Raw genomic sequence first — 27,536 nt, 5'->3', positions numbered from 1 at the left:
TAAAACGAAAAACAACCAGGCTCCGTATTTTTGTAGGAAACTATATAAGTCAATTAAACTAAAGGGGGGATCTTTATAAAGGGCGAAAGAAAAAAATAATTAAGAAAAAAAATAAGGAGCAGCTTGCATGGGGAGGAGGGAATTTGAATTAATGATTGAAGAAATAGTTAAAGCGAGTAAAACAAATTATTGTTCACTCGATCAGGCGGGGGGGGGGGGGGGCGGATATATATGCAGCGCTGCACCCCCGCGACGCTAGCTTGCTTGCATGCCTGTCAGATTTCACCGGAAAAATAAAAAGAACGAAAGAAAGAAAAAAATAAGAATTAAGAAAGAAAGAATTCAGAAAGAGAAAGAAAGAATTATAAAAGAAATTAGAAAGAGAAAGAAAAAATGATAAAAGAAAGAAAGAAAGAGAAAGAAAGAAAGCGAAAGAAAGAGGAAGAAAGAATTATAAAAGAAATAAATAATTAAAGAAAGAAAGAAAGAAAGAGAAAGAAAGAAGAATCATAAAAGAAAGAAAGAAATCGAAAGAAAAAATTATAAAAGAAAGAAAGAATTAAAGAAAGAAAGAAAAAAAAAATTGAGAGAAATAAAGAAACAAATATAAACTCCTCAAAAAAAGTTTGGAAATCTGACTTTGATCGATATCCCTCCTCGGTTTTAGTAAATATCAATGTGTAATTAATATTAATGAATAGATCATTTAATTTTCTTTAAAATGATACCCTACATGACTAAACGGTTCATATGGAGGTGCAGTGCCTTGAAATGTACGTGGGGCAGGGTCAAAATTCAAAAGTTGCAAAATGACACAATTTATTGTTTTTTTTCCGTGGTGATGAGTAAGTTTCTTAGCGGTTTCTTTTGGCTTTGATCGATGATCCCTCCTCGGTTTCAGTAAATATCAATGTGTAATTAATATCAATGAATAGATCATTTAATTCCCTTTAAAATGATACTTTACATGGTATGATTATGGTTTACATGGAGGTGCAGTGCCTTGAAATGTGGGGCAAGGTCAAAATTCAAAAGTTGCAAAATGACACGATATTGAAAGTCACTGTTCTTTTTTCCGTGGTGATGAGTGAGATTCTCAGCGGTTTCTTTTAATTGTTTTCATGCACCTAAGCACCTTAATTAACATGGCCATCAAACACGTACATCTCTGCACAATTAAGCAAACACATAGCAAACTTACCATCACTACATAAACCACAACAAAACATACAAAATGAAGAAGCAGGGGCTTGATTTGAATGGATTTTCATCTCTATTGACACAGACATTTTAAGAATCATGTTTGACCCTTCATGACTATTTCTGCTCGTTTTGCAGCTTTTCAATTCAGACCTCATGCATCCAACACTTTTGAATCCTGCTCTTTTCGTCATGGCATGCAAGCATGTACCTATGATTTTAAAGAGAATTAAATGATCTCTTACATGATGTCAAATATATGCATTGTGTAAAATTTGGAATTGGGAGAAATTAATGGCCAAACTCATATTTCCAAACTTTTTTGCTCGTTTTGCAGCTTTTCAATTATACTTCGTCCAACACTTTTGAATCCTGCTCTTTTCGTGATGGGATGATCATAAACTAGCATGATATCATTTTAAAGAGAATTAAATGATCTTTTAAATGGTGTCAAATATGCATTGTGTAAAATTGGGAGTTGGGAGAAATTAATGGCCAAACTCAGATTTCCAAACTTTTTTTGAGGGGTTTACTTTGAGAAGAAAAAGGGGAAGAGAAGGAAGAAAACACGATCGAACACGAAGAAATTGGGCAGGAGCAGAGCGCGCGCTATATAGCATTATGGAGAAAGAGAATGAAGAAATGAAATAGATGAGAAGGCCTGTTATAGTGAAATAAGCTGAGCTGAGGTGCCCTTAAACGTTAGACAGCTGACAGCCGTCTGTTTCGAGGAGTTTTTAAAAACATTTTTAATTTTTTTAATATCTCCTGGCCTCGTACTTGGTGAGTGGATATAGCCAACGGAGTTACTTGATCTAGGCTACTTCACTTTAGCGCGCGGATCGCGGAACAACAAACATAACATTTAACAGAGTCAGACCGAAGCTTCGAACTTCACGTTTCTCCACTTTGCTTTCACGACGATAGTTCTGAAATTTCCGTGATAAAATACAAAGTAAGATTGGGTAAGATTCTATACTTTCGGCATGTAGTAGTACTAATGGATCAGAACTTAAGACTAAGTTACACTCTCCAGTCATCAATTTTGTTCCAAAGACCAAAGCTATTTATGCAGTCCCATGTATCAAGATTTGTGTTAGTGTTATAGTAATAATAAACTTCTCAAGTTCAGCTAACCCAGGGCAGGGAGCTCCGGCCCGCGCAGCGGGCCGGAGCCCTGGGGTGGTATTTTGAAAATGTTCTTATCTTTGTTCTTATCTTTTATCTTATCTCATTGAGATAAGAAGATGCTAAAATCATTGCAAATCGGTATTCTGAAAATCTTCTTAACGCGTTCTTATCTCTGTATAACTATAAGGACTGCCTCCTTCTTATTATTATCTTCAACACGCCCATTTTTTAGGATATTACCAATCAAAATGCGCTTTATATTGTCAGTTTAACCAATAGAAGCGTTCCTTATGTCAAGAGAATATCATGGGCACTGCGCGAACACAGTTTCTGGCGCATTGCGCGAAATAGGCATTTTATACGCAATGACTGATTATTATTTCGAGACACGTGCACAATAAGGAAAGAAAGAAAGAAATTAGAAAGGGAGGGAGGGAGGAAGGAAGGAAGGAAGAAAGAAAGTAAGTAAAGAAAAAAAAGTAAATAAAGCAGGTACGAATAAAGAATAAAACAGGAAGTAAGAAAGTAAGTAGGTAAGAAAGGAGACAGAAAAGGGTCAGAATGAAGCAGAAATAAAAAAAATGAAAGGAACAAAGCAGAAAATAATGAAAGAGTAAACGAAAGAAAGCAAGCAAAAAGAACTTAAATGAAGAAAAGGAAAGAAAGAAACTTAAAGGAAAAAACGAAAAAGGACCAAAAAAAGATTAAAAGGGTAAAATGAAGCAATAAAGAACTGAAAAACAGAAAAAACGAGTGAAAGAAAAAAAGAAAGAGAAAAAGAAGGAATAAAAAAATGTACAAGGTGAAGGAAGAGAGAAAAAAGGAAAATGAAACAATGAAAGAGAAATTAAAGCAAAAATAAAGACCAAAGAAAGAAATCGAAAGAAAAGTTAATTCAAAGAAAGAAAGAAAAAGAACGTAAAGGGAAATAAAAAAGGAAGAAAGATGAAGAATAAATGAAACAAAGTAAAATAAGAATAAGGAAGAGATTAAAAAATTCAAAAGAATAAAGCAAAAGATATAAATGAAGAATGAAAGAAAGGAAGATAGACAGATAGAAAGGAAGAAAAAGTGAAAATAGATAAAGAAAGACAAAAGGATAGAAAAAAAGGCGAAAAACAAAATAAAGGGTGGATAAAAGAAAGGATGGAAAGAATACATGTTATTACCAGTGGCCATCTTTTTTTAGCAAGAAAGAACGCGAACATCGTGAGATGTGATAACCATCTAGCTATCTTAAATATTATCATAAATATCGTAAAAGATAAGAAAGGTACAAGATAAGAACGTTTTCAGAATACCACTTATCTTTATTTTGTTCTTATCTTTTTAGCGCGCTTTTGTATTATGCGCGTGTAACAAATTTACGCGCTCAGCATATAGGATGGAAAGCAAGATAAGAAAAAGATAAGAACAAAAGATAAGAAAAAGATAAGAACGTTTTCAGAATACCAATTTGAGAACGTGACGTAGATAAGAACAAAATTAAGATAAGAACGTTTTCAGAATACCGCCCCAGGAGCTTACCGTGTATTTTACCATACTCACGGGACTAGGGTGATTTATGGTCTAAATATTTCTCCAAATGAATTGTGAAAACAGAAATTATGCACTTACCACGATTATATGGATGAAAAATTGAAGGTCTAACGAGTGGCAGTTTCCTGACATCTGGGCACAAACTGAAACTGGAACCTCAAAAAAACGAAAAGTTCTCTCCTTCTACCCCCGTCTCAATCGGCCATTTTTGTTATGAATTGTAACAAAATGGCCGATAGAGACTGGGGTAGAAGGAGAGAACTTTTTGTTTTTTTGAGGTTCCAGTTTGTGCCCAGATGTCAGGAAACTGCCACTCGTTAGACCTTCATCCATATAATCGTGGTAAGTGCATAATTTCTGTTTTCACAATTCATTTGGAGAAATATTTAGACCATAAATCACCCTAGTCCTGTGAGTATGGTAAAATACACGGTAAGCTCCTGGGCTCCGGCCCGCACAGCGGGCCGGAGCTCCCTGGGTTAAAGTTCAGCGTGCTGCACGCACGCTAGACTAACGTTAGAGACTTAAACTCAGACAATAATGTTTAAGAATACTTAAGCCTAGGAGAGGGAAAGGGGAGAAGGAGGAGAACATGCTTAAAATATGAAATAAAGGATATAGAAAGAATGAAAGGAGGAAAGAGGACTCTGTCTCTGAATTTTATTTTTTTATTTGTTGAAATGTTGTGACTTCAAAAAATTAAATCAATTAATCAGCGTCTAACAACACTCCGAGCCTAAGCCGACTCTCGATCCATTATAAATTTTTGTGAGGCTTGTACTGTAGTACACTTTTTTACTAACCTCGCATGTTGTGTGAGTGACTTTTTTACCCTGCCTATACTTCCTCAGGTGATCTGAGATCATTGGATGGCCAAGTGTTGGAAGTTTGGAACTTAGCCTTAGGGATGGGAACTAACAAGTATGATGCGTTGATGGGATTATATCATAACCTTGTTCATACATTGTAGTAATCATAGAATGAGTGGGGGTGTCCAAACTTGATGGACATTTAAAAAGAAATATGCATCAGGCTTAAATTCACTCACAAAATATTCAAAATTTATACAAAACCATTTTATTAAAAAGCTACCAAATTGACAGCAAGGTCACAAACTATGAAATCATTGACGAAAATGTGAAGTAGGTTGAATGGTTTTGCTGGTATCGCGATCTCCAAATTCTATTCCGATCAACGAATGCGCGCTGTGCTGGAAATCCGTTCTGAAAAAGTGTGATCTAACTTCCCAGACAAAAGTTTTGTGGAGATTTTAAAAACAAAAAACAAAGAGTGTAGAGCTCTCAAAATGTGAGATATTTACATTAGATGGACAGGAAAATGTTATAGAATTGGTCAGTATCACGTTTTACTCACACTTTTAACGCTTTATGCTTGCCAAAGGATGTTAAGATTTTTTCAGAGTGGGCGCAAGCAGTTACAAATTTGTAGATATTTTCATGAATACTGATCTCGTCCTAAAAAAATTTACTTTAATGGGTGGTCATGTTTTACTCACATTTTTGATAATTTCTGCTTGCAAAATGATGTTTTTCTGATGCTTGTTGAGAAGTTCTGATTTTTTTCTAGTGGGCACAAATGGTGACAAATTTGCCTATAATATTTTGTCAATATATTCATTAAAACTTATCTCATCTACTCATCCTTAGAAATTTACTTTGGTGATTTTATGTTGCTATTTATCATGAATTGATGATGTCAGATTTTAAAGAAATTGAATTGTTAGGGGATAAATTACCGTTTGCAAAGTATGGACATGTACAGATTGGACACACTGGCATATTTAACCTTGGGGGATCCAACATGTAATTAAAAAGCCAAGTAATAGGAGACATCAATCTGAATGTACAATTCTTCCTTCGCCCTTTCAGACTTTTTTTCAGTAGTATTCAAACATTAGGCCTACATTGTAGGTCTTTGAAGAATACAAAATGCCAGAAACCATCAACCCATGGAGCAACAGACAGCCTTCTCCAGCCCAGGTATGTAACAAAGATGGCCTGTCCCCTCATGACGTGCTCGTGTCTCAGCAGCGCACTCTGGAGTTCGACGCTGTAGGTGGCAACCCGAATGACCAGCAACGCGGCAAGGAATCCGGAGATGCAAAGCAGGAGAAATCCGAAGGATGTCCCGCAAGATGCAGTTCCTGCTGCCACCAGCTCTGCAGACCCTGTCTGGTGGATTTTCATCCTTTGCCCTCACAGCCCACACGCTGCCAAAGGTTCCGATACTTCCTGATGTGCCCTCCGCATGGTGACCTCGCAAGGTGGTTGACAATTCTTCTCCTTGTAGTTCTGACTTGGGTTGTCTTGTGGGCTGTGACTGGGAGTGAAGCCTTACCTGGTGGGAATCTCTTTGCTCTGTTCATCCTGGTCGTGTCTTGCAAGGCTGGTGGATTAGCTGTCGAGGTCATCAAATTACCGGCTCTGCTGGGTGAGTATATGAACTTTGGTGACATTAAAATTGAGTCTCCCCTTTTCTTTAAAAGGGGAGTTCACCCTGAAGAAAAGTGTGCTGTAGAAATACCAGAAAAAAATAATTAAAAATATTGGTGAAGGTTAGAAAGCCGTCAAAGATTAAGAAAGTTTTTGATTTGTGACGTCATATACACGCAGCTGCCCCATATGTTATGTAATATAATATGCATAAATTTCAATTTTTAATGGGTAATGATGAGTAAAAAAAAATCTTTCAGAAGTGGGTGTTAGATAATTTGTTAATATATTGAAAGTACAATAAATTTCATTTTCAATTTTATGAGATATTTTCATTGATTTTGTTTTACTACAGAACATATTGGGAAGCTGCTCACATATATGAAGTCGCAAAATATGTAATCTAATAGCTTCTTCAATGTTTGATAGGTTATTGTCAAAATGTCACCAATTATTTTTATTACTTTTCCTGCTACATTTAAAATTTTGTCAGGGTGAACTTCCCTTTAACCCTAAAAGAGCCGGGTTATTTGGACCCCTCTCACAGCCGGGGCAGATCCCCCCTTCCCGGGCCTTTTAGGGTTGAAATGTATGAGTTACTCCATCATGGAGAAAAGCTGTAGTCCTTTGAATCCAATGTATATTTTGCAAAGTAAACCAAGTTGTGTTTACATGTGCATTATTCTTAAACAAGGGTAATAAAACTTAGAAGTACAGGGATGAAGAAAAAAGAAGAAAAAAAACTAACAAGGGAGAGAGAGAAGTAGAGGGAGAGAGAGAGGAAAGAAAATCATTGTACCTGTGTTTTTGCTCTTAATCGCCATCCTCTATAAAATACATGCATGTCCTTCTCTTGTTTTGAACTTATAAAATTGTCTCCTTCTAATACTTTGCTGCAGGAATGCTTATTGTGGGTTTCATGCTTCGAAATATACCAGTTATCAACGTAGCATCGGACATCTATCCGTCATGGTCATCGTCTCTTCGAGACATGGCTCTCGTCATCATACTCCTTCAGGCTGGTATTGGATTAGATGCTAGCGCGCTCAAGAGGCTGAGTATGGTTTGTGTTCGTCTGTGCTGTATGCCGTGCATAGCGGAGGCCTGTACGGCCGCAATCGTCTCACATTTTCTGCTTGGCTTCCCGTGGCCCTGGGGCTTCATGCTGGGGTAGGTCATCTACAATGGAATATTTTAACCTATTGATAACTTAATGAATGATTTTGCTATACAGTGCGTCCCACAATAAAAAGGAACCCGTTTTCAGAGATAGATTTTGCAATTATTAAATATGTTTTAACTATAAATTTGATACTCATGGCAAGATTGGAATCTCATCTCGAATTTGAAACCAACAGCTAAGCAAATCGTTCACTCATGGCAGATAACAAACAATAACTATTGAGACATATCAGAAACGATTTGCGCAGAAACTCACGTGTGAATCTGAATCCACTCTCATTTCAGGGATCAGTGAGAGAATCTTAAAGAATACAAAAGTAATGCTAATGAGCCAATTTTCGAATAAGCACGATTGTCGTATCACGAACCAATTTTGTCCAAGTTTTCTGCACAACCTGGTTTTGACATTAGAATTTCAAACTCGTCTAGCTCATTTATGTCTGAAGTGTTTGTCTCATATTAGGTATAAAAATAAAGAATAATTGGATTATATGATTATGTAAATGAAATATCATAATTCATTAGCCTTTGAAGAATAAAGACATGGGAATCCTGGTTTACTTTTTTATGGGACGCACTGTAGTATAACACGTTCTGTCCATAGACTCCAGCCCGCATATATCATGTCTCTATGGAAATTCATCAGTGTCAAAATTTCTTCAAAAGGAAATCTGCAAAATGTCCTTTGAAAACAAAGGAGAACACACCAAATTGTCAAGAAAGCGATAAATTTATGAACATGCATCATAACTAGACAATTTTTGAACAAACATGTATTTCATATGTTGACTTTGCTGGCGTTCCATAGTTGCGTTTGATCGGATTGTAAGACGGGGGCCAGATACTAAATTGGTTTTGACCGAAAATATTCAATGGATATCCATCAGGGAATAACAAAGTTGCGGATTGATTTTCTGTGATCTGACATTCCAGAAGCCTGTCCTTATGCCATGTGCCATGTAATATTAAACTAACCTTCCTTCCTTCCTGGTTTTCTCCCTCCGCTGCTTTCGGAGATCAGCCCTATGAAGGCAATAGCATCCAAAGTAAATAATCATCCAGGGTTAAGACAGGACAAGTCGATTATCATTGTAAAGACATGGTTCATGCAGTTTAATCATGGTTATATGCAGGTTCTGAACATGTATCAATAGATTTCAATCGACACATATAAAGTTTATAGATAAATAAACCATAAATGGATACTATACTGTAAATGCTAAAGTCTAAAACATTTTCTTCTCATGGCAATGTTTTAATTTTGTCACCTGGGGAGCGTTTCATGAAAGAACTTGTCAGATGTTTTATCCAACAAGTCCCATTTCATCTGACAGTTTTTGAATACCATCATAATAGTGCTTCTCAGTCAATCGCAATCAAGGAAATTTTCAGATCTGACAACTTGTCGGACAAAAATGATGATGAAACGCTACCCAGATGCTACTCATAAACAGGCTCTAATAATCTCTTTGTCTTGTCTGAAGTAGACCAAATGGTTTGATTGTAAAATATAACTCGATGCATTTTTCTTGTTCAGATTCGTGCTTGGAGCTGTCACCCCAGCTGTGATTGTACCTTCTTTACTGGGGTTGCAAGCCAGAGGTTATGGGGTAAGGCAAGGCATACCAACCCTCGTTATAGCGGCAGCTAGCTGCGACGACGTCCTTGCCATCGGTGCTTTCGGAGTGATCCTGGGCATCGCATTTGCAAAAGGTAATTTCAGATATAACTTTAGGATCATAGCTACTTCGTCTACTAGCAGTTGATTCACCCCCGGGGGGGGGGGGGGGCACTCAGTATGTAATGCATAGTGGGTATGTGCCGCGGAGGGGACCCCCATTTTTACACTCAAATTTCCGTTCCAAGGCATAGCATTTTCTTCTTATCGAGAAAAAAGAAGAAAGAAATCCGCTCCAAAGCTTCGTATATTTTGTATATTATGAGCCGCAATTTTGGTGAAAAGCGGCCGCAGAGCGCTGTCCGTTCATCGCATCTGCGCCAGCGCACCCAGCGCCCGTGCTGCCGGGCTAGCTGCATGCACGTATGCCCGTTCCATAGGGATGAATACGCAATCACACGCATGCGACTCGTTCCAAGGACCCCCGTTTTCACAAATATTTGTCGTTCCGAAGCCCGTTCCGAGGACCCTCCTTTTTACAATAAGCCCGCTCCAAGGCCCCGTTTTTGTCTTGCCCGCGGCACATACCCACTACTTTTTTGGTCGAGTGCCCCCCCGGGATTCACCTCTATGCTACTTGGTTACTTCAATTTGGTTTATTTCCAATTTGTCTTATACAAATTTGTCCAATTGCCAACTCGTCTACCATCAATTGGTCTACCAACAGTTGGTCCACTATCCACATGATCTAATTGCCAATTCGTCTAATGACCAGTTGGTCCAATAGCCATTTAGTCCATATACCATTTGGTTAAATTGGACTAAGTGACGATTGTGCAAAATAAATGAAAATAAAATCTGTTTTAACTGGTTATGAGACGAAATGGTCATAGACGAAGTGGTGATTAGATGAAGTGATGATTGGACCAAATGGTTGTTAGACGAAATGTTGATGGACGGAATGGCATTAGACTAGATGAAAATAGACCATTTGGTGAGTGGACGAGTTGGCAGTACACCAATTGGCAATTTACCCTTCCATTTTACTGGCCAACCTCCCGGTTCCCTATTATTTATTCAAACGGATGTACATGTATTAACCTGTTCATCTTCTGCACCCAATTTCTCTCTTACGTCTTTCATTCATTTAGTTTTTCCTCCAGTTTTCCACAACCTTCTAAACATTCCTTTTCTAACATTCATGATGAAGACTAAATACAAACACTATTTTTAGGGGAAACAAAAAGGGGAATCGTATTGGGTTTATAATGTACCTAATTTCTCTCCTTCGTCTTTCATTCATTTATTTTTTCCTCCAGTTTTCCACAACCTTTTCGCCTTTCCTTTTCTAACATTCATGATTTCACTATTTTTAGGGGAAACAAAAGGGGAATCATATTGGGTTATAATTTCCCTGAGGTATGATACATCACTATAAAAGCACACCCTGTAACAGTTTAGTTAATATGAAGGCTTAAAAAATTAATGTATATTTTTTTCTTCATTTTTGTGTCTCTTTTTTTTCTCTATCTCTTTCTTTCTCTCTCTCTTTTCTTTTATCATTTGTGTATGTATTTTTGTGTGTGTCTTTCTATCTCATTCTTTCTACCACTGTTTCCTTTTTCTATGTGTCGATATGTACCTTGTTCCTGTTCTGTAAAGGTGATATCATTTACAGTATTTTCAGGGGTCCTCTGGAGCTGGTAATGGGAGTAACCTTCGGCTGTTCGGCAGGACTTCTTCTTTGGTATATCCCTGATCAAAACCAGGTTAGCACATTTTTATGTTCTATCATTCTATAGAGTGCTTCCCCGAACTGTCCCTCTGTCTTACTGCTTAATTAACTCTAAGATTTCAGCCATAGATCCGTATTCATTTGAATTTATAGATTTAATGAATAGATATTCCTAAAAGTGAAAGGAAATAGAATATTACCAAGTTTAAAAAGATAGATTCATGTACAGTGGTAAACATGAAATCAATAAATAAATGAAAAAAAAAATATGAAAAGGGTAAATGAATAAGTAAGTTGAAACAAAGTTCAGGTTCTTGCACCAAGTTTAGGATCGATCATTTTTCCTGAATTTTGTTATCATTCTGAATTTGGTTATCCATTAAGCTTTTTATCATGAACATAGTTATTGACAAGCTTTTCTTCATGAACATTGCTCTATGATGAGAGTGAATGAAAGTCCTTATTATATTCTTATTTTTCTTTCCTAAAGGGGCTCATGTTACCACTAGGATTCTACCATTTTTCCCCACCCCCATCTCCATCTCAATGCGATTGGTATATCCATTGCGGCTTTAAGTTTTATAGTGAGTTCGGATTACTAATTTATGAATTTTGATTCAATTATTACTCATTTATGATTGATAAATTTAGACCTGGTTATCAAAGAAGCGTTTCATCCTGTTGGTCTATGGTGGTATCTTTGCCATCTTCGGTAGCGGTGCTGCTCACTATCCCGGTGCTGGTGCTCTCGGTTGTCTTACCATGGCGTTCATTGCCGGACACAGATGGAAAGAGGGAAAGGTGAGTCTGGGTGTGTGTGTATTTCAGGGTAGAATGCACACGATACATGTAAATGGTACAATCCTTGCTATCTTTGGTAGCGGTGCTGCTCAATATCTTGGTGCCGGTGCTCTTGGCTGTTTGACCATGGCATTCATTGCCGGACACAGATGGAAAGGTGAGTCTGGGTGTGTGTGTGTATTTTGGGGTAGAATGCACACGATACATGTAAATGGTAGAATCCTTGCTATCTTTGGTAGCGGTGCTACTCAATATCTTGGTGCCGGTGCTCTTGGCTGTTTGACCATGGCGTTCATTGCCGGACACAGATGGAAAGGTGAGTCTGGGTGTGTGTGTGTATTTTGGGGTAGAATGCACACGATACATGTAAATGGTAGAATCCTTGCTATTTTTTGTAGCGGTACTACTCAATATCTTGGTGCCGGTGCTCTTGGCTGTTTGACCATGGCGTTCATTGCCGGACACAGAGGGAAAGGTGAGTCTGGGTGTGTGTGTGTATTTTGGGGTACAATGCACACGATACATGTAAATGGTATAATCTTTGCTATCTTTGGTAGCGGTGCTGCTCACTATCTTGGTGCCGGTGCTCTTGGCTGTCTGACCGTGGCGTTCACTGCCGGACATAGATGGAAAGAGGGAATGGTCAGCCTGTTTGTGTTTATACTTTTAAGTAGAGTGAATGTTTTGTAGTGCCTATGATACATGTATATGATGGAATCCTTGTCTTTGGTTGCGGTGCTGCGCACTATCCTGGTGCCAGTGCTCTAGGGTGTCTGACCATGGTGTTCATTGAACACCATGGAAAGAGGAATATAGAAGGATTCAAAGATAATATCCATCGGAGTGGCTTTCTTGCATTCCCCATTGTTTGTCTTCTATGAAGGTGCAGCCTAGCTTGTTGGTTTCCTAAGTAAAAGATAGGACATGGCCCTGTCCTTTGCCCTTCTGATAATTTCATTTATTGCATAATATGCTTTCGCTCATTATAATCTTTTACATTAACTGCTATAACTTGGGGAAATAGTTTTTGACAGTTTCATTGCATTTTATCAATTCATGATTGTTATTCTTGGTTGACTTACATTGTGAAGCTAAATGTTTTATTCATATATTGATAATTACATTTCTTTTTTATATATTATATGTATTATTGAGTCAACAAGAACAAAACAAATAGAATATAACAAATCAACCACAATTACAATATTTACAATTATTCATAATGAGGCAACCATGTTGTCTATTAATTTCATTTCATTTTTTTTTAAAGAGACAATTTATCTTGTCTTTTCTTTACAGGAAGGAGTAAATAGATTGCTGTCCTATCTGTGGCTTCTGTTTGAGCCCCTCCTCTTTGGTTTGATTGGAGCCGAAGTATCTATTTCATATCTAGATCCTGCTACAGTAGGTGAGGACAAGTCCAGTTCACAAAATAAGTTATTTTAAAGTGATCATTTCACTTTGTTCTGATTTAAAAAAATTCTCATTTTGGTTCTTAAGAATGGGCTAAACATTAGGCTTATAGTGTAAAAATACCATCCCAAACGTTTCAAAGTATCATATCTAAAGGATATAACACTTTGAAGATGTAAACCAAATTTTGAAAATAATTGGGGGTTGGTTTCAATGACTATTTGTATGTAGTGAATCTGTGCACCACAACACCCAAACTCTAGATGAAACCAGCATGACCTACGTACAGTGTGTACAAGGTACACTGAATGTACAGTGCAGCTAATAATACATGTAGTGTGTGCATAGGAGACACACACAGCTAACATACTTTTTTGAATTTCAGAAAGCTGGGAATAAGCTAGAATGACGGCTGCAGATGGTTCTCAAAATCAGGCTAATAAATTGCTACTTGTGTCTAAATTAGAGATTTTCATCCTATATTGTGGTCTGTTTCAGGGTATTTGAGGACAACTACAGGCACTTGTACACATGTTTCATCTTGGTTAGAGAATTTTTTAAATCAGCTGCTCACAAAGTGAAACGATCCCTTTCATTTGAATCAAGATACAGAAATGAATGGTTGTCTTCACTCATATAGTTCTTGCTACTGTATTCAAAGATATGTATACCTGCCCATTTCACATAAAGAAAATAATGTGATTGGAAATCAAGATGCAGAAATGAATTTTCATTATCATTCCTACATATCAGATCTCCTTCTTGCTACATCATATTGACAAGAGGCATATTTTACTCAAAGAGAACAAAGAACAGATGTTATACATGTAAAATTACTTTGTCAACATCTATAGAAGTTGTATATATGCTTTGTATTACCCGCAGGTCAACTTTAGAAAAAAAGAAATGGTTGAATATTAAAAAATCACTCATTTATCAGTTTATAGTACATGTATGTCCCTCCCAACCTATGTAGAAATACTTCATGACGTACATGTAGCAAGAGAAACTGAATAATTCAAAGAAACTAAATGTCTCTCAGATGGTTTTACTTCCCATTGTATATTTGATGATGGACATGTGGAAATGTGGTGAAGTGTCTATTATAATCATTAATTCTGACTGGGATTTGAACCCCAAACCTTTTTGATTAAGAGTCAAGTGACTGAACCTCAGCACCATGACACCACAACACCATATTCTGAAGGTGGATGAATGAATAATTGTTCCCATAACTTTTCTTTATACAGGTTTAGGCTTTGCTACCCTCGTCATAGGACTATGTGTTAGAATGATAGTTTCGGCGTTGGCTGTTACTGGGGCCGGTCTGACGTGGAAAGAAAAGTTGTTTGTCTCCCTCGCTTGGTTACCTAAAGCAACTGTACAGGTATGATTATAGTAGTAGACGTGCCATTACAAAACAGTTTTAGGTGTTGTTTTCGCTGTATCCTGTAATTTGTGTGAACAGTTCTTCCAAATGAGCTAACACAGTCTCTGCTTTTTGTGACATAAAGTTGGATGCAACATTTTTCTAACATTTTTCAACCATAGTGGTAAAATATGTATTTTGGCAAAGTTTTGGTTCTTTATGTGTAACATTTTATGTCAGAAACTGAAGACAAGACAGTTACCTTGAAGTCTAATAATCAATGTTAGGAATTGTGTTATTCATGAATGAACAGATATGGTCGATAAAGCAAATTGATGCCATTTGTATATGTCTCTGTGGGGCATAAGTTGTAATTCTTTGCTGTTACTGGCTTAGATAAATTCTAACATTAGAAATTAATGACCTTTTTCAGAGTGAAATAAATAATTTTGGAGGATTTGACCTAGTGACCACACCTTGAACCATCTGGGAAAGATGATATGTAAATCTAAGCAGGGCTCCACACTAACACTTTTTTTAATGGTCCAACCTGTTCAGGTCGGACCAGTAGATACCCCCGTTATTCCATTTTTTACTGGTCAGAACCTAGAATCTACTGGTCCCCCAAAATTAAGAAAAACAGTTAGAAAAACTGAGTTTATTGTGCTGTCTTTTATTGCTTTTATTGCCCCCCCCCAAAGAAAAGCCCATACAATCAAACAGTACACACACAGACACTATATATAATTCATGAAAGCCATTTCTCAATATTGGAGAGCCATATTTCTTATTCACAAAAGAGGAGAAAATATCATTTGTATCAGTTTGATATATTACAACTGGTCATGTCGGACCAGCAAATCTGGCTATTTCTGAAAAGTTAGTGGCTCTACAGCAATTTTTACTGGTCTGGGACCGTTGGACCAGTGCCAGTGTTGCGTGCTGATTATTTATTTTCTCTATTTTTGCTATACTAGGCTGCCATAGGTTCTGTTGCTCTGGATACAGCAAGAGACAGAGGAAATGAAGAGGAGTTAGAAATATATGGAATACAGGTAAGTAACTTTAAGCTAATCAGAAATTCTGTAAGTGTTTGGCTTGAATTAGGGCTGCATCTTAATATTTGTCAAAGATTGTAACACTTTTTTTTCTTCTTTATCTCTTTCTTTTTTGGCAATATTTTTTTCCTCTCTCTTTCTTTCTTTTTTTTTTTTTGGGGGGGGGGGTACCATATTGATACCAAAACAAGGTGACAATTCTAATTTTATTAATAGGGAAACTATAAATTACAAGCTCTGCTTTTTCATATTTTACCCTTTATATCTTATCGTATGGATATATCTGTCTCTAATCTGAATATTCAATTTTATAATCTTTGTCTCTTTTATAATGAAATATTGTGATGTATTGTATTATTTTATCATTAATGATTTTACCGTGTTTTGATGGAGGTTACATTGTATTTGATATTTTGTGAGATATGAAAAATAAACCAAACTGAAACTGAACTGAACTGATAGTAATGAATAGAGGATATTAAACTTTCTAATTGTACAATTTGTCAGCTCTCATGGCATTGCTTGAGTGCTATCTCATTGTTATTCTATAAGCCATCCTCATCTCAAAACCATGATTGTCATTAGAAGTAGTCACTAATACCAGTCAACAGAAATTATTTTTGTTTACACCTGAAATAACAGACTGGTCACAATAGATTACAGCCAAGAATTTGATTAGAATCCACGTCACCATTTCATAATAATCATTCTACCACCTTCATGATTCTTTGCCGTTTTCAATCTTTGATTTTTAGTTGCTCACGGTGGCTGTCCTTTCAATTCTCTTCACTGCACCTCTCGGAGCCGTCCTGATCTCCCTGACCGGTCCTCGTCTTCTCAGGTGTGCCCCTCCAACCCAGCCAAACCCAACGAGAGACATCCCAGAGGCAGAAGAAACTCAACCAAGATATGAACCAACCAGAGGTGGCAGTTGTAGAGAGGAGCCTCCTAGGGAAAATAATGTTTTGTTGGAACAAGGCGCGGTGGGTGAAAATTCAGTGTGAATGTTCCTGAGCTATCGGCTGCTTTGAGCTGTTCGGATGTGGACCTTGTTCACATTGCCAGGAAGTGCTGTGCAATGTCGTGGATTGCTTTTTTTTTTGTTGGAACAAGGCACAGAGGATGACAATCAAGTGTGAATGGTGCTAAGCCATTAGCTGCTTTGAACTGTTTGGATGTGGACCTTGTTCACATTGACAGGAAGTGCTGCACAATGTCATTGATTGCTCTTTTTTGTTGGAGCAAGGCACAGAGAATGACATTCAAGAGTGAATGGTGCTAAGCCAGTAGCTGCTTTGAGCTATTTGGATGTGGACCTTGTTCACATTGAACAGGAAGTGCTGTGCAATGTCATGGATTCGTTTGGTGGAACAAGGCGCAGGGAGACACCTTGATGCATGTGCAGCGCTTGGAACTGCATCATCACATATATATAGAATGTGTACTTTGCTGGTTGTATGCAACACTACAAGCGTCTGATCATGCAATATTTGTACCATCTCTCACGTACAGGTACCATCCAAATTTCATGTCAACGTATGTCACAATAAAATCAAATGCAGGAAAGACGAGAAAGTGAAACTTTATTATTACCCCATCTTTAGCGCAAGCTACCACTCTATCAGCGCTCAGTGCATTCAAGGAATATATTTATATTGGCCACGTTATTCTTGCCACTTATTTCCTTTAGCATAAAATTTGTAAATATATGAAAATATGTAATACAAGTGAAAAAGTTGATAAGTCTCCATAACTTGGAAAAACCACATGAGGCTGTATTCAACATATTTATTATATAAAAACAAATCCTATTACATATGTCATGGAATACAGGAAACTGCATTGATGTAGGTGATTGTTGGGGGAGTCGTGCAAGCAACCTCCATTTATCTTTCTTCCTCCATTATTTTACGTGCGTAAAGGATGAGTGATCTGCTTTCTCCCTCCCCCATTATTGATTATGTTGAGGAAGGGCAGCTGGGTAGCTAAGGGCAGCTGAATATTCAATGAAATAAACGGTCAGTGATTTTTACGGTGTACCGTGTAAATATAAACATTAATATGACTATATGTTATAAACTACTGAAATCCTTAAATCTTTTTGGCTGAGGGCTAAATTGTCAGTGAAAATCACTATTTGTCTCCTGCAATGTTTCCCTGTTAATGATAACTAAACATCCTAACTTAAAAAGATTCAAATTTCTTATGAACATTGATGCTAAATAGGCTTTTGCTTTTTAAAGGGATGGTCCAGGCTGGAAATATTTATATCTCAATGAATAGTGTAAAATTCACAGAAGAAAAATGCTGAAAATTTGACCAAAATCGGATTTATAACAAATAACAGTTATTGAATTTTAAAGATTTGCATTATTCTGGTGAAACGGTTCTTGGCATGTCTTATGAATATTCATTAGGTGGGCTGATGATGTCATATCCCCACTTATTTTTATGTATTTTATTATATTAAATTATTTTTAATCAAAATGTTTCTTCCAAGAACACTGAAACAATTGGATTGACATCTGATTAAGTGCATTAGTTATTTATTGCCGCAACTTATTTCATTATAATGGAGTCACATCATTTACACATGTATGAAAAAATATAGGTCTGATTTTATGTTTTCTAAATGTGTAAGCCACCTTGAAATTTAAATGATAATTTATAGCAGTTGTGTATTAGAAACTGTATTTTTACTAAAATTGTACTGTACTTACTTCATTCAAGACAACTTCGAACTGATGGGCCTTTTTTTTCTGACTCACTCTATATCTTATCTGCCTACATGTACATGTATAATACTGTCCTATTTTCTCCAATCTCAATCTCCTCTCTCCCCCCTCTCTCTCTCTTTCCCATCTTTTTTCTCTCCCCATTGTTTTCTGTGCAAATCTTTCACTCGAGGAGAGTAGTCAGAAAATGCAGTTTAAAGTCCCTGTTGATGATTTTGTGTACAGAAGGTCCTACTCAATGAGGAAATTGAAACAACAGGGCCCTGTTGCATAAGTTGTGCTTTTCTTGTGTGAAAACCTCCTTTTTCGATTGAGTTCCAATCAGGGTCTGTGCCTGAAGACTACCCCCTCTCTCTTAGTCTCTTTGTCCCCCCCCCTCTCTCTCTCTTGTTTCCTCTTTGGATAAGAAGTCCAGAAATATTTCTCAGGTTGCATGTGCGTACAGAATATACTTTTTGTACTTCTTGACAAAACCCCCCCCACACAAATCAATGCAATAAGCAATCATCTTTAGTTTTACTGAGCATATAAATCTGAGTTTATGATTCATCATAACAACATATACAAAAATAATCTTTGTTTTCATAAACGGAGAGTAACTGATCAACAATCACTTGAGCCAGCATTGCAATAGACAGGGTATTAAAATGATTGGATTACCTTTTTACTCAAGTGACTTCCTACAAATAATGCACAAAAGTTTTATACGCAACAAACATATTACATAATTATTTCACATTGAAGAAAAAAAAGATTGGAGACTGTGCTATTACCAAATTACAATATGATCGTACATGTGTGTTGTAAGTTTAGAAGAGAGGATGATTTAGCAGTATTTAAATTGAATCATTTACATAAACAGCTGGATTTTTATTGCTTGGTAAATAAAGGTAAGTAAATAGCGTTCAAGCGTTTATTTCAACCATAGAATCCTCTTCCTCAATGGCCTATCAACATCATTGTTGCATGCACATTTTGCCCAGTAGACTGACTAGGAACCAATCAGAATCGCTCTTCCAAATTAGTGATAAATCACTAACTTTTGTGTTACGGGGCCCTGGGGCCCATTTCATGTTAAGTGTCATAACTCCAGCTGACACGTGTTAATTTCTATGGATAGCCTATTTGATGCATCCTATTCGTAATTGCAAATTCTTAATTGCTCTTTAGTCTTTCTTTTATGATTTTATTTTCTATATGTATTTTTTTTCCTTTCTACTGTCCACATTTACCCTGTACAAATTATTGTAATCCTGCAATAAAAGAAAAGGTACAAAGTTGAATCTTTTAGCAATAAAATGATAAGAAATGGTATTAGCATGAATTTACTTTCAAATTTTGTGGTAACAAGTATAATTCGTGTTCTGTTTGGAATTGGTCTAAGATTTATCAATGAGAATCCCAGTGTCTAATTTGGGGATTAAAAAAGTTCAAATTCATTGCCAAAGTACCATAATGAAGATAGAATTATAATTATTTCCTCTATTAGAATCTTCACTCATTTACAATTTGATCCGTGCTTCTGCCATTTCCTTGTAGTAGTCTGCCGTGGCGTCTATAGCCTTGATTGTGTCAGGGGTCATCTCCGATCGCGGAATCTTTGGCTTGGATGCTCGGAACCCAGAACTCTCGAGGGCCTTCACGTGGGTGACACCAACAATATCATCCGCTCTGGTCCCTGTCATGGGGAACAGACACTGCCACGACTTCACGATGTCTGCACTGGCATCCCACTGCAGATACTTAGCATCCCAGGGCATTCCGCAAGCTTCAAAGTACTTTGGAAGCATCTCTGCAGGATTGGCTAAAAGTTCGTCGACATCGATGACCACAGGGTTTGGGTCAAAGTTCTCCTGGACGTGCTTCCAGAGGTCATATTGGCATTTGTAGGTGTAGCCTGGCATCATGAACGGCACTTCTGTGGTCATGTCAAAGGTGGCAGGATCGATGGGTTTCTGTCCAGGTATTGGCATCTGGGCGACCTGAGCCATCAGAAGGGTTCTCCAGGAAGGGAACATCCGCTCAGGATCACGGATCAGAAACGTGTGTTTGTAACCTGCCTCTTTCTTGGGTAAGAGATCTAGGTACCCTGTGATGCCATACGCCATGTCCTTGACGAATGTGGGTTTGTCTGCCGGTTGATCATCAAGCTTTTGCCTTACACCATCGCGACTAGAAAAGAACAGGAAAATCCCAAATAATTAGTTTGGATATGATTGTTAGTTTATCAGATTGTCACAAGATGGAGATAGATAGTTATGTATCTGGGAACTACTGATTTTGAAATCCCAATTTTGGGGCATCAATTCTTTAAGCAAAATACACTCCTGCAGTACTAAATCGTGTAATATGTAATCATTGGAATACACACATTTTCTTTCTGAAGCCCCCAAGACTTTAATTATCATTATCATCATCAGCATGAACATCAAAATCATGATGATGATGATGATCATCATGATCATGATCATGATCACCATCATCGTCATTGTTATTATGATTACTCTGTTTTATTCAATACCTGATAATATCACTTTCAAATAAAGTCGATATGACCTTTTGGATTATTAAACTTGTTGACTAATGAAAGCATTGCGTCCGGGGGCCTCTACAATGCCTATAGCAAGTACAAAATCCAGAAGCCAGCAGGGTGAACTGAATAAATCAAATTTCTTACATGAATAGTGACATATTGATCTTTTCTGGCATGAACATTGCTTCCATTGGAGTTCCTTTGACCATAGCTCCTATCCTAGCCAACGCCGCTTCCGGTTGAAAGTCACTAGAGCTCTTTGGTAGAGGCATGCCCATCATTTTCAGTGTGAAGTCTTGAAAGAAGGCCAGGCAGTACGGCTCGAAATATACCTGTATTATCACAGAATGATAAGGCATTAAACCTGAACTTTTCAGTGACATACTGCCTTGAGAAAGCTGACTTGCTGAAGACACATTACCATACTTTTAAAACAGTCAGGGGCAGTGCTAAGAGGGAAGAGAGCGGGGAAGGGACGACTGCCCTCCTACAATTTTTGAAGTTTGAAAAAAAGAAAGAAAATGAGACAGAAAAAAAGAAATGAAAGAGAGAAGAAAAAGAGGACCCCAAGAGGGATATATTGGTAATTTTCTTCCACATTCCCCTTGAAATTAAAGCGATAGATGAAATAGGTTGTCTCACCCCGCCCTCCTCCTAAGTATCAAAATACCCGCGGAAAATACCCCGCGCCAGCATGGAATTCCACACTTTTAAAAGTACAGAAGCAAGCATAATCACCTTCATCATGGTATGTGTACAGGAAAATAAATGACAAATTTGTGTATTAAAAAAAAGAAATTTGAATTTATAGCAGAATAGAACTTTCCATCTTTTTGTCTTTGCATTATCAATAGGCGCGATAGCTCAGTCGGTAGAGCGGGGTATTCGGCGGATTCCGGTGACCCTGGTTTGATTCCCACTTGGTGCGCTAGTCCCCTTTGGTATACGCATTAATCTTCATTTGATCCCTCGAAGAGGACCTACATGTATAAGCCGTCGGTCCTCGGGTTGTTTGCATATAAGCATTCATGCTTTCTTAGTAATCAGGTAAAAAAAATCAGTACCAAAATAATAAAACAGTCATCCAATCTATGCAAATCCCAGAATTGCAATGGACTCAACCCAAGGAGGTTTATTAAGGTTATAAAGACGACATCCAACTCCATATCGGGCATTATATTGATAGATAAGATTTTCAAGGACAACTTTACAATATTAATTAATATTCATATCAATTAGAAGGCTAGTTATATTTAAAATTTCCATATACATACGCACATCTACCACAGTTTCATGTTTCTTATGAAATGTCCTTTTTGTCAGACCCGCCAAATGTCGAAATTATCATTTGTGAGATAATTTTATCAATCATTTATCGTCATCATCACCACCACCACCACCACCATCACCTTTATCACTTTTATCATTCTCATCATCATCACAAGCTTCATTATATTAATTCTTACCTCTGCGTTATCAATAAAACTGAAACACTTCGCGATGGCAGTTGATATCGAACGTGGTACACACCACATGATGACCCGGAAGGGTTTTAAATCGGACATCTTGAAAAGAATGTGAGAAAAAAACATGTTAAATTACAAAAGAGGCTTAAATACTTGTTGTCCTTTAAAACTAATGAGTCCGTTTCAATCTTAGTATAATTCTTACATTCAGTCTACTTCTAACTGGTGTCAGAACAAGTGGATATTGAACGAAATGGGTTCAACCTTTCTGGAAATTAGACAATGATAAATTGGCTAAATTAGGTGAACTCGTTGTCGATCTAGGATATTGGGTAATGTGGGGATGAGACGAAACGGGCTTAGGCCAATCGGCATTTGGAAAAAAATATAGGGCTTTAGCACCCCTGCTTCCCAGGGCCATGCGGGGATGAAGAATTCATAAAAAAAAAAACCTTGGTGGAGTTGCCTTTTCACATTATAACAAACAATAAAGGGAATGAAATACTTGGAACAAGTAATTCGCTTGGGTGAAACGAGAAAAAATCGAATGGAAAGGTCAATAACAATTCGATAAACATTTGATGAACATTAAGTACGTGACATAAGCATTTGAATTTTTGAGAATGCTAATAGTTGGGTACTCCCATAGGCAGTGAGGGCCAAGATGTGTGCTTTGATGGAGACACATACTCCCAAAACATGTTATGCCGGTCAATATTGCATGCTCTCCCATAAAAAATATCTGATTGACAGCTAAAATTTTTGATAGGCCTACGTGTGTAATTTCTGTGTTAACAATATATCAAATATAAATCCAGTTTGTTGTCATGCATTTTTGAGAATTCTGAAATGATCTTACTTTTTCGGATTCATACATGTACAAGCTCTAAATTCTTGAATAATAATTAACTGTACTTCCTTCACGAAAACAAAAACACACATAAATGTCAATTAAACTTTAGATATGATTTATACCCCTTCTACGCGAAAAAAATATTTTTGCTCGTCATGTTCAATTAAAAGATTGGAATTCACATAATTTATGTTAGGCCTTACATGCCTGCTAGCATGGCTAGTGGGGGAGTTGCTCGCATACGGCGTCACAAATAATTATAAAAAAACATGGTAAAATCGCATGACTCTGATAGATTTTCATCAAACCCTCATCAATATTTTTCTTCAACATTTCTGTTTTTATTAGAACCGAAATATTGTCAGTGTTAACTTTACCTTTAATTATCATGATTTAATCTGGTATGTTCATCTGTACTTTAGCCCGTGAGTACTTCAATGAAGACCCAATGTATAGTGTCTGTCATGTCTGTTGACATCAGACAAACTAAGCTATGTTAGATCGAACTTCATTTGGTTATAGGGTGTACAACCACCATATATACTTTTGGGGTGGGGCGTATTGGTCCCTTTTGTCATGTTTGTTATTTTATCTTTCTTTGTTTTTACTTGTGTAGTCAGATCTGTATTTTTGCTTTCTGAAAGTGTTATGGATGCATGGTGTTGGTTTCGGAAATGTTGGTAACAGTTGACCTTTTTTACAAATCATTTTTTTAGTTGTCGACAAATTGATGCCCGTCGTGAAGTTATAAACCTTGAAACTTTCGACCTTTTTTTATGAAAATCTAAAGTTTTTGGTAGAATTCGACATGATACTCAGAAAATCATTATATTCAACCCCTTTTCTTTTTTATGTTATTTATTTATTTGTGGGGGGGGGGGGTATCCAAGGGCCGCTAGCCCCCCAATGAATCTAAAAAAACAAAACATACGTAGCTATATAATATGAAAATAGTTCGACAGCCTATAGTAGCGTTCACAGTATTTTTTTAAAGGGGGGGGGGGTCGAGGTGAATGAAATGTTGACAAGCACAAAAAAAGTCTTCACCACCAATTTTAGAACGTTTCCTACCCAAAAAATAATTGACAAGCAAAACAAAAAAGAAAAAGGTCTTCAATTTTTTTTTTTTTTTTTTTTTTTTTGGGGGGGGGGGGGGGGGGTGGGTATAAAAAAATTAAAGGGCGGTTGAACCCCTGTAACCACCCCTGCGTACGCGACTGCGACAGCCCAATATAGAGAATATCTTCATCGATGGCATCAGAGCTATCTGGAAGTGGAAGATCCGTTCAGGATTTCCCTGACAATCTTATATATTAACGCCTGGGCTGGGTGTAAAGGACAAGCGCAGACGACCATCTATTCTCTGGTAAAAAGAAGAAAAAGGTGATAACAGGTTACTTATCAATAAAAGTAAGTTGTCATCAATTAAACAAAAATCAGAACTCGAATAAAGTTTCAAAATTTTACATTATATGCTAGGAAGCTTTCGAGAAATTTGGATGAGTTGCAGTTATTTCTCTTTCCTCTTTTGTAATCCATGATGGAAGGAGGATGGGCGGGGGTGGGGGTGCCGGGTGGTCCCATATCCCCGTAGCATCGTTCTTGGAAGAATATAAAGGGAGGGTATTTTGATAGGAGACAAGACGACAAACAGGCGACGTATTTTATCATTTGAATTACGTATGCTCAATACCCAAACCTCATATGTTAATTATTCTATTCTTTATAGTTAAATATTTTCCTCCTCTCTTTCTAACATTTTCTCTTCTCCCATAACTGCCTGCAATGACATAGCTACTACATGTATAGTAGCTCACCTATAGGGCACCCCAAGAAAAAAATGGGGGTGCATCCCCGTTTTCTAGGGCCATATAGGAACTACCAAGGGAACTACAATCGCCCCCAAACCGACCCCTATTATGCAGGGGCGTCGATCCATTTTTCAGATTGGGGGGGCAAAATCATGAATCAACTTTCCAAAGGCACTCACCCACACACACACACACACACCCTTATATGCCTATATATATATATCTATACACACACACACACACACACACACACACACATATATATATATATATATATATATATATAAATATGTATATGGCTCATGAGATAGAGACACATATCTCACCAACAAATTAATGCGAGCGCGAAGCGCGAGCTGAATTTTTTTTTGTAACCTGATCTGATAACAGGATAAAGGTGCCTGTTTAGGACTGTTTGTCATAAGGATACATATCTCACTACACAGATAATGCGAGTGCCGAGAGCCGGAGGTGAAATTTCTTTATATTCTGACCTGTAAGCTTGATATTCTATGCATTTTTGGTACTAATGATTAAGATGGGTATCTAAAAAACAATAGATGCGAGCGCGAAGCGCGAGCTGAAAATTTTGATATTTTGATCAGAAAAAAATTGAGTTTAATGGACGTTTTTAATTAAGAACAAGATATATATCCAACAAAAGATTATTGCAAATCGAACCGCGAGTTATTTTGAGGCTTAGATCTGAAAACGGGACATTCTATTCACCTATTAATCATGAAAAGTATGGGTTTTTGCTACAGAAATGATGCGAGCGCGAAGCGCGAGCTGAAAATTTTTATATTCCAATCTGAAAAGCGGACATTTTGAGCATGATTTTAAATAAAGAACGAGTTGTGTATTTCAATCTCGCTTGCTGATTTCTGTGTAACATTACAATCTTATTTTATTTTCTACACATGCAAAATTATTGGGGGGGCAAAACGATATGTTTGCCTCCCCAATATTTTCATTGGTGGGGCGATCGCCCCCCTGCCCCCCCCCCCCCCAGGATCGACGCCTCTGCTATTATGTATCTGCGCCGCAGACAGAAGTAAAGTGCTATATCATTATATTGAATGAAGCCAAGTTCAGACTTCGACCCCGGTCTTCCACACACGCATATATGTATTCTTGGGCCCCCGTCACATAAAGCGTAGCGATTAAGTGTGGGTTATATATTTATGATTAGTCATACACAATATTCAATGCAATCATTCGTAGAAAACAGGCCCACGATCAATCGCTACGCTTTGTGTAAGGTGGCCTCGGTCTGCTATCGGTGTGTTTTATTCATAAGTCAATATGCTCAAGAGATCGAGACTGGCTAAAGCGTAGGCTGGTCTGAGCATGGAGATCGAGATACGTGGAACTTTTTGGTGTGAGGTGGGGTGCACATCTTGGGGGACTGGAGGTGACACTTAAGTTTGGAAAATCAGCTGTTGAAGGCAGAAGAAGGGGTAAAAATTTCGTTTTGCGTCCCAGTGTCGGAACTCCTCTGCATCAGCGGGAGGGTGCACGTGCACCCCCATGCATCCTACGCCCGGCCTTGGTATATCATTTCAATAAAAGTTGTGTATACTTATTATGTCAACTCAAAAATAAAAAAATGAAAAAGTCAACCACTTTATTGTGCTTTTCAAATTTCACGGACCAAAATGTTAAAATGACCGTCATTTTGTAAAAAGCTAGATCCGTCCCTGATAAAGACCATTGAAACTGGTATATACATATATATACATATATATATATATATATACACACACACATATATATATACAAGATGAATAAAACTACCGTAGAGAGAAAAGTTGATCAAATTTTCGCCTATAGGGCTTCATCAGGAAATGATGAATTGTTTTACAGAATCGTTTTTCGACCAAAGCAGCATCTCCTTAAACTCCCCCCATAAAAATATTATATATATATTGTGGTTGGTTTAGCAAGTGTGCGCCTATTAAATAGGCTGCTTGAAATGCTATGAATCCAGTGACCGGGTAATAATAATTGTGAAGCGCTTTGAGCAGTCGTAGATTGATAAATGACAATTATTATTATTATATATATATATATATATATATATATATATATAACATTTTTATTGGGGAGTTTAAGGAGATGTTGCTTTGGTCGAAAAACGATTCTGTAAAACAATATTGGATATCACCCTTATGCCCTTATGGATACACGAGAGATGATACTGTACAACATTGTCACGTAAGAAATATGCCGCAGCAATATTCTAAAAGTCGCTATCATGAGAGCATAAACAAGTAGAGTTTCTTACCTTGTTTTTACTTATTCCGTTGACTATTCTCGGACTCGGAGAAACCCTGTTGGTGGGTAAAGTTAACTTCCCAAAGATCGAATGCTGCAGTTGAGGACCAGTGTAAGGGACCAATGCAGGCTCTTATCAGCGTGACAGCAGTTGGATTGATCGACTTGGATCGAGGCCGCGGTTTCCCAATGCGTGAGTAAATACATTGAACGTCTATCTGAAGTGTAGTAACAATGGGGTCAGTCAGTCGGCAAGCCCTGAAAGGGTAGCTTCTTTTATCCAAGTGATATTCATGACTAGAGGGTTTTTGCATGGTTAATGAGCTTGGTGAGGAAGAAAACACCTCTTTTTATTTGGTCAT

At 37.4% G+C, this 27,536-nt stretch overlaps 2 protein-coding genes across 5 annotated transcripts; one reads left to right on the top strand and one right to left on the bottom strand.

The window, feature by feature from the left end:
• Nucleotides 1-1,778: 1,778 nt before the first annotated feature.
• LOC129281165 (sodium/hydrogen exchanger 9B2-like) lies at nt 1,779-19,562 on the top strand. 4 transcript variants are annotated; one of them, XM_064112733.1, is made up of 10 exons: nt 1,779-2,155; nt 5,760-6,321; nt 7,223-7,493; nt 9,043-9,218; nt 10,786-10,892; nt 11,510-11,659; nt 12,959-13,067; nt 14,323-14,459; nt 15,419-15,496; nt 16,255-19,562. In XM_064112733.1, exons 2-10 carry the CDS (start codon nt 5,820-5,822, stop codon nt 16,501-16,503), a joined length of 1,779 nt encoding a protein of 592 aa, XP_063968803.1. In that variant the 5' UTR covers nt 1,779-2,155; nt 5,760-5,819; the 3' UTR covers nt 16,504-19,562. The 4 variants fall into 4 exon arrangements, with proteins under 4 accessions (XP_063968803.1, XP_063968804.1, XP_063968806.1 ...); XM_064112734.1 differs by having other exon boundaries at nt 1,779-2,165; XM_064112736.1 differs by having other exon boundaries at nt 2,069-2,155; nt 5,802-6,321.
• On the bottom strand, nt 18,729-27,536 carry LOC129281334 (uncharacterized). Its single transcript, XM_054917275.2, has 4 exons — nt 27,185-27,536; nt 22,234-22,332; nt 20,912-21,099; nt 18,729-20,406 (listed from the first exon to the last, which is right to left on the bottom strand). Exons 2-4 carry the CDS (start codon nt 22,330-22,332, stop codon nt 19,737-19,739), a joined length of 957 nt encoding a protein of 318 aa, XP_054773250.2. The 5' UTR covers nt 27,185-27,536; the 3' UTR covers nt 18,729-19,736.

The sequence above is a fragment of the Lytechinus pictus genome, chromosome 18 (assembly GCF_037042905.1).
Source record: "Lytechinus pictus isolate F3 Inbred chromosome 18, Lp3.0, whole genome shotgun sequence".
Classification (NCBI taxonomy): domain Eukaryota; kingdom Metazoa; phylum Echinodermata; class Echinoidea; order Temnopleuroida; family Toxopneustidae; genus Lytechinus; species Lytechinus pictus.
Note: the sequence above shows the minus strand (reverse complement) of the source record. Positions and strands in the feature narration are given on the sequence as shown.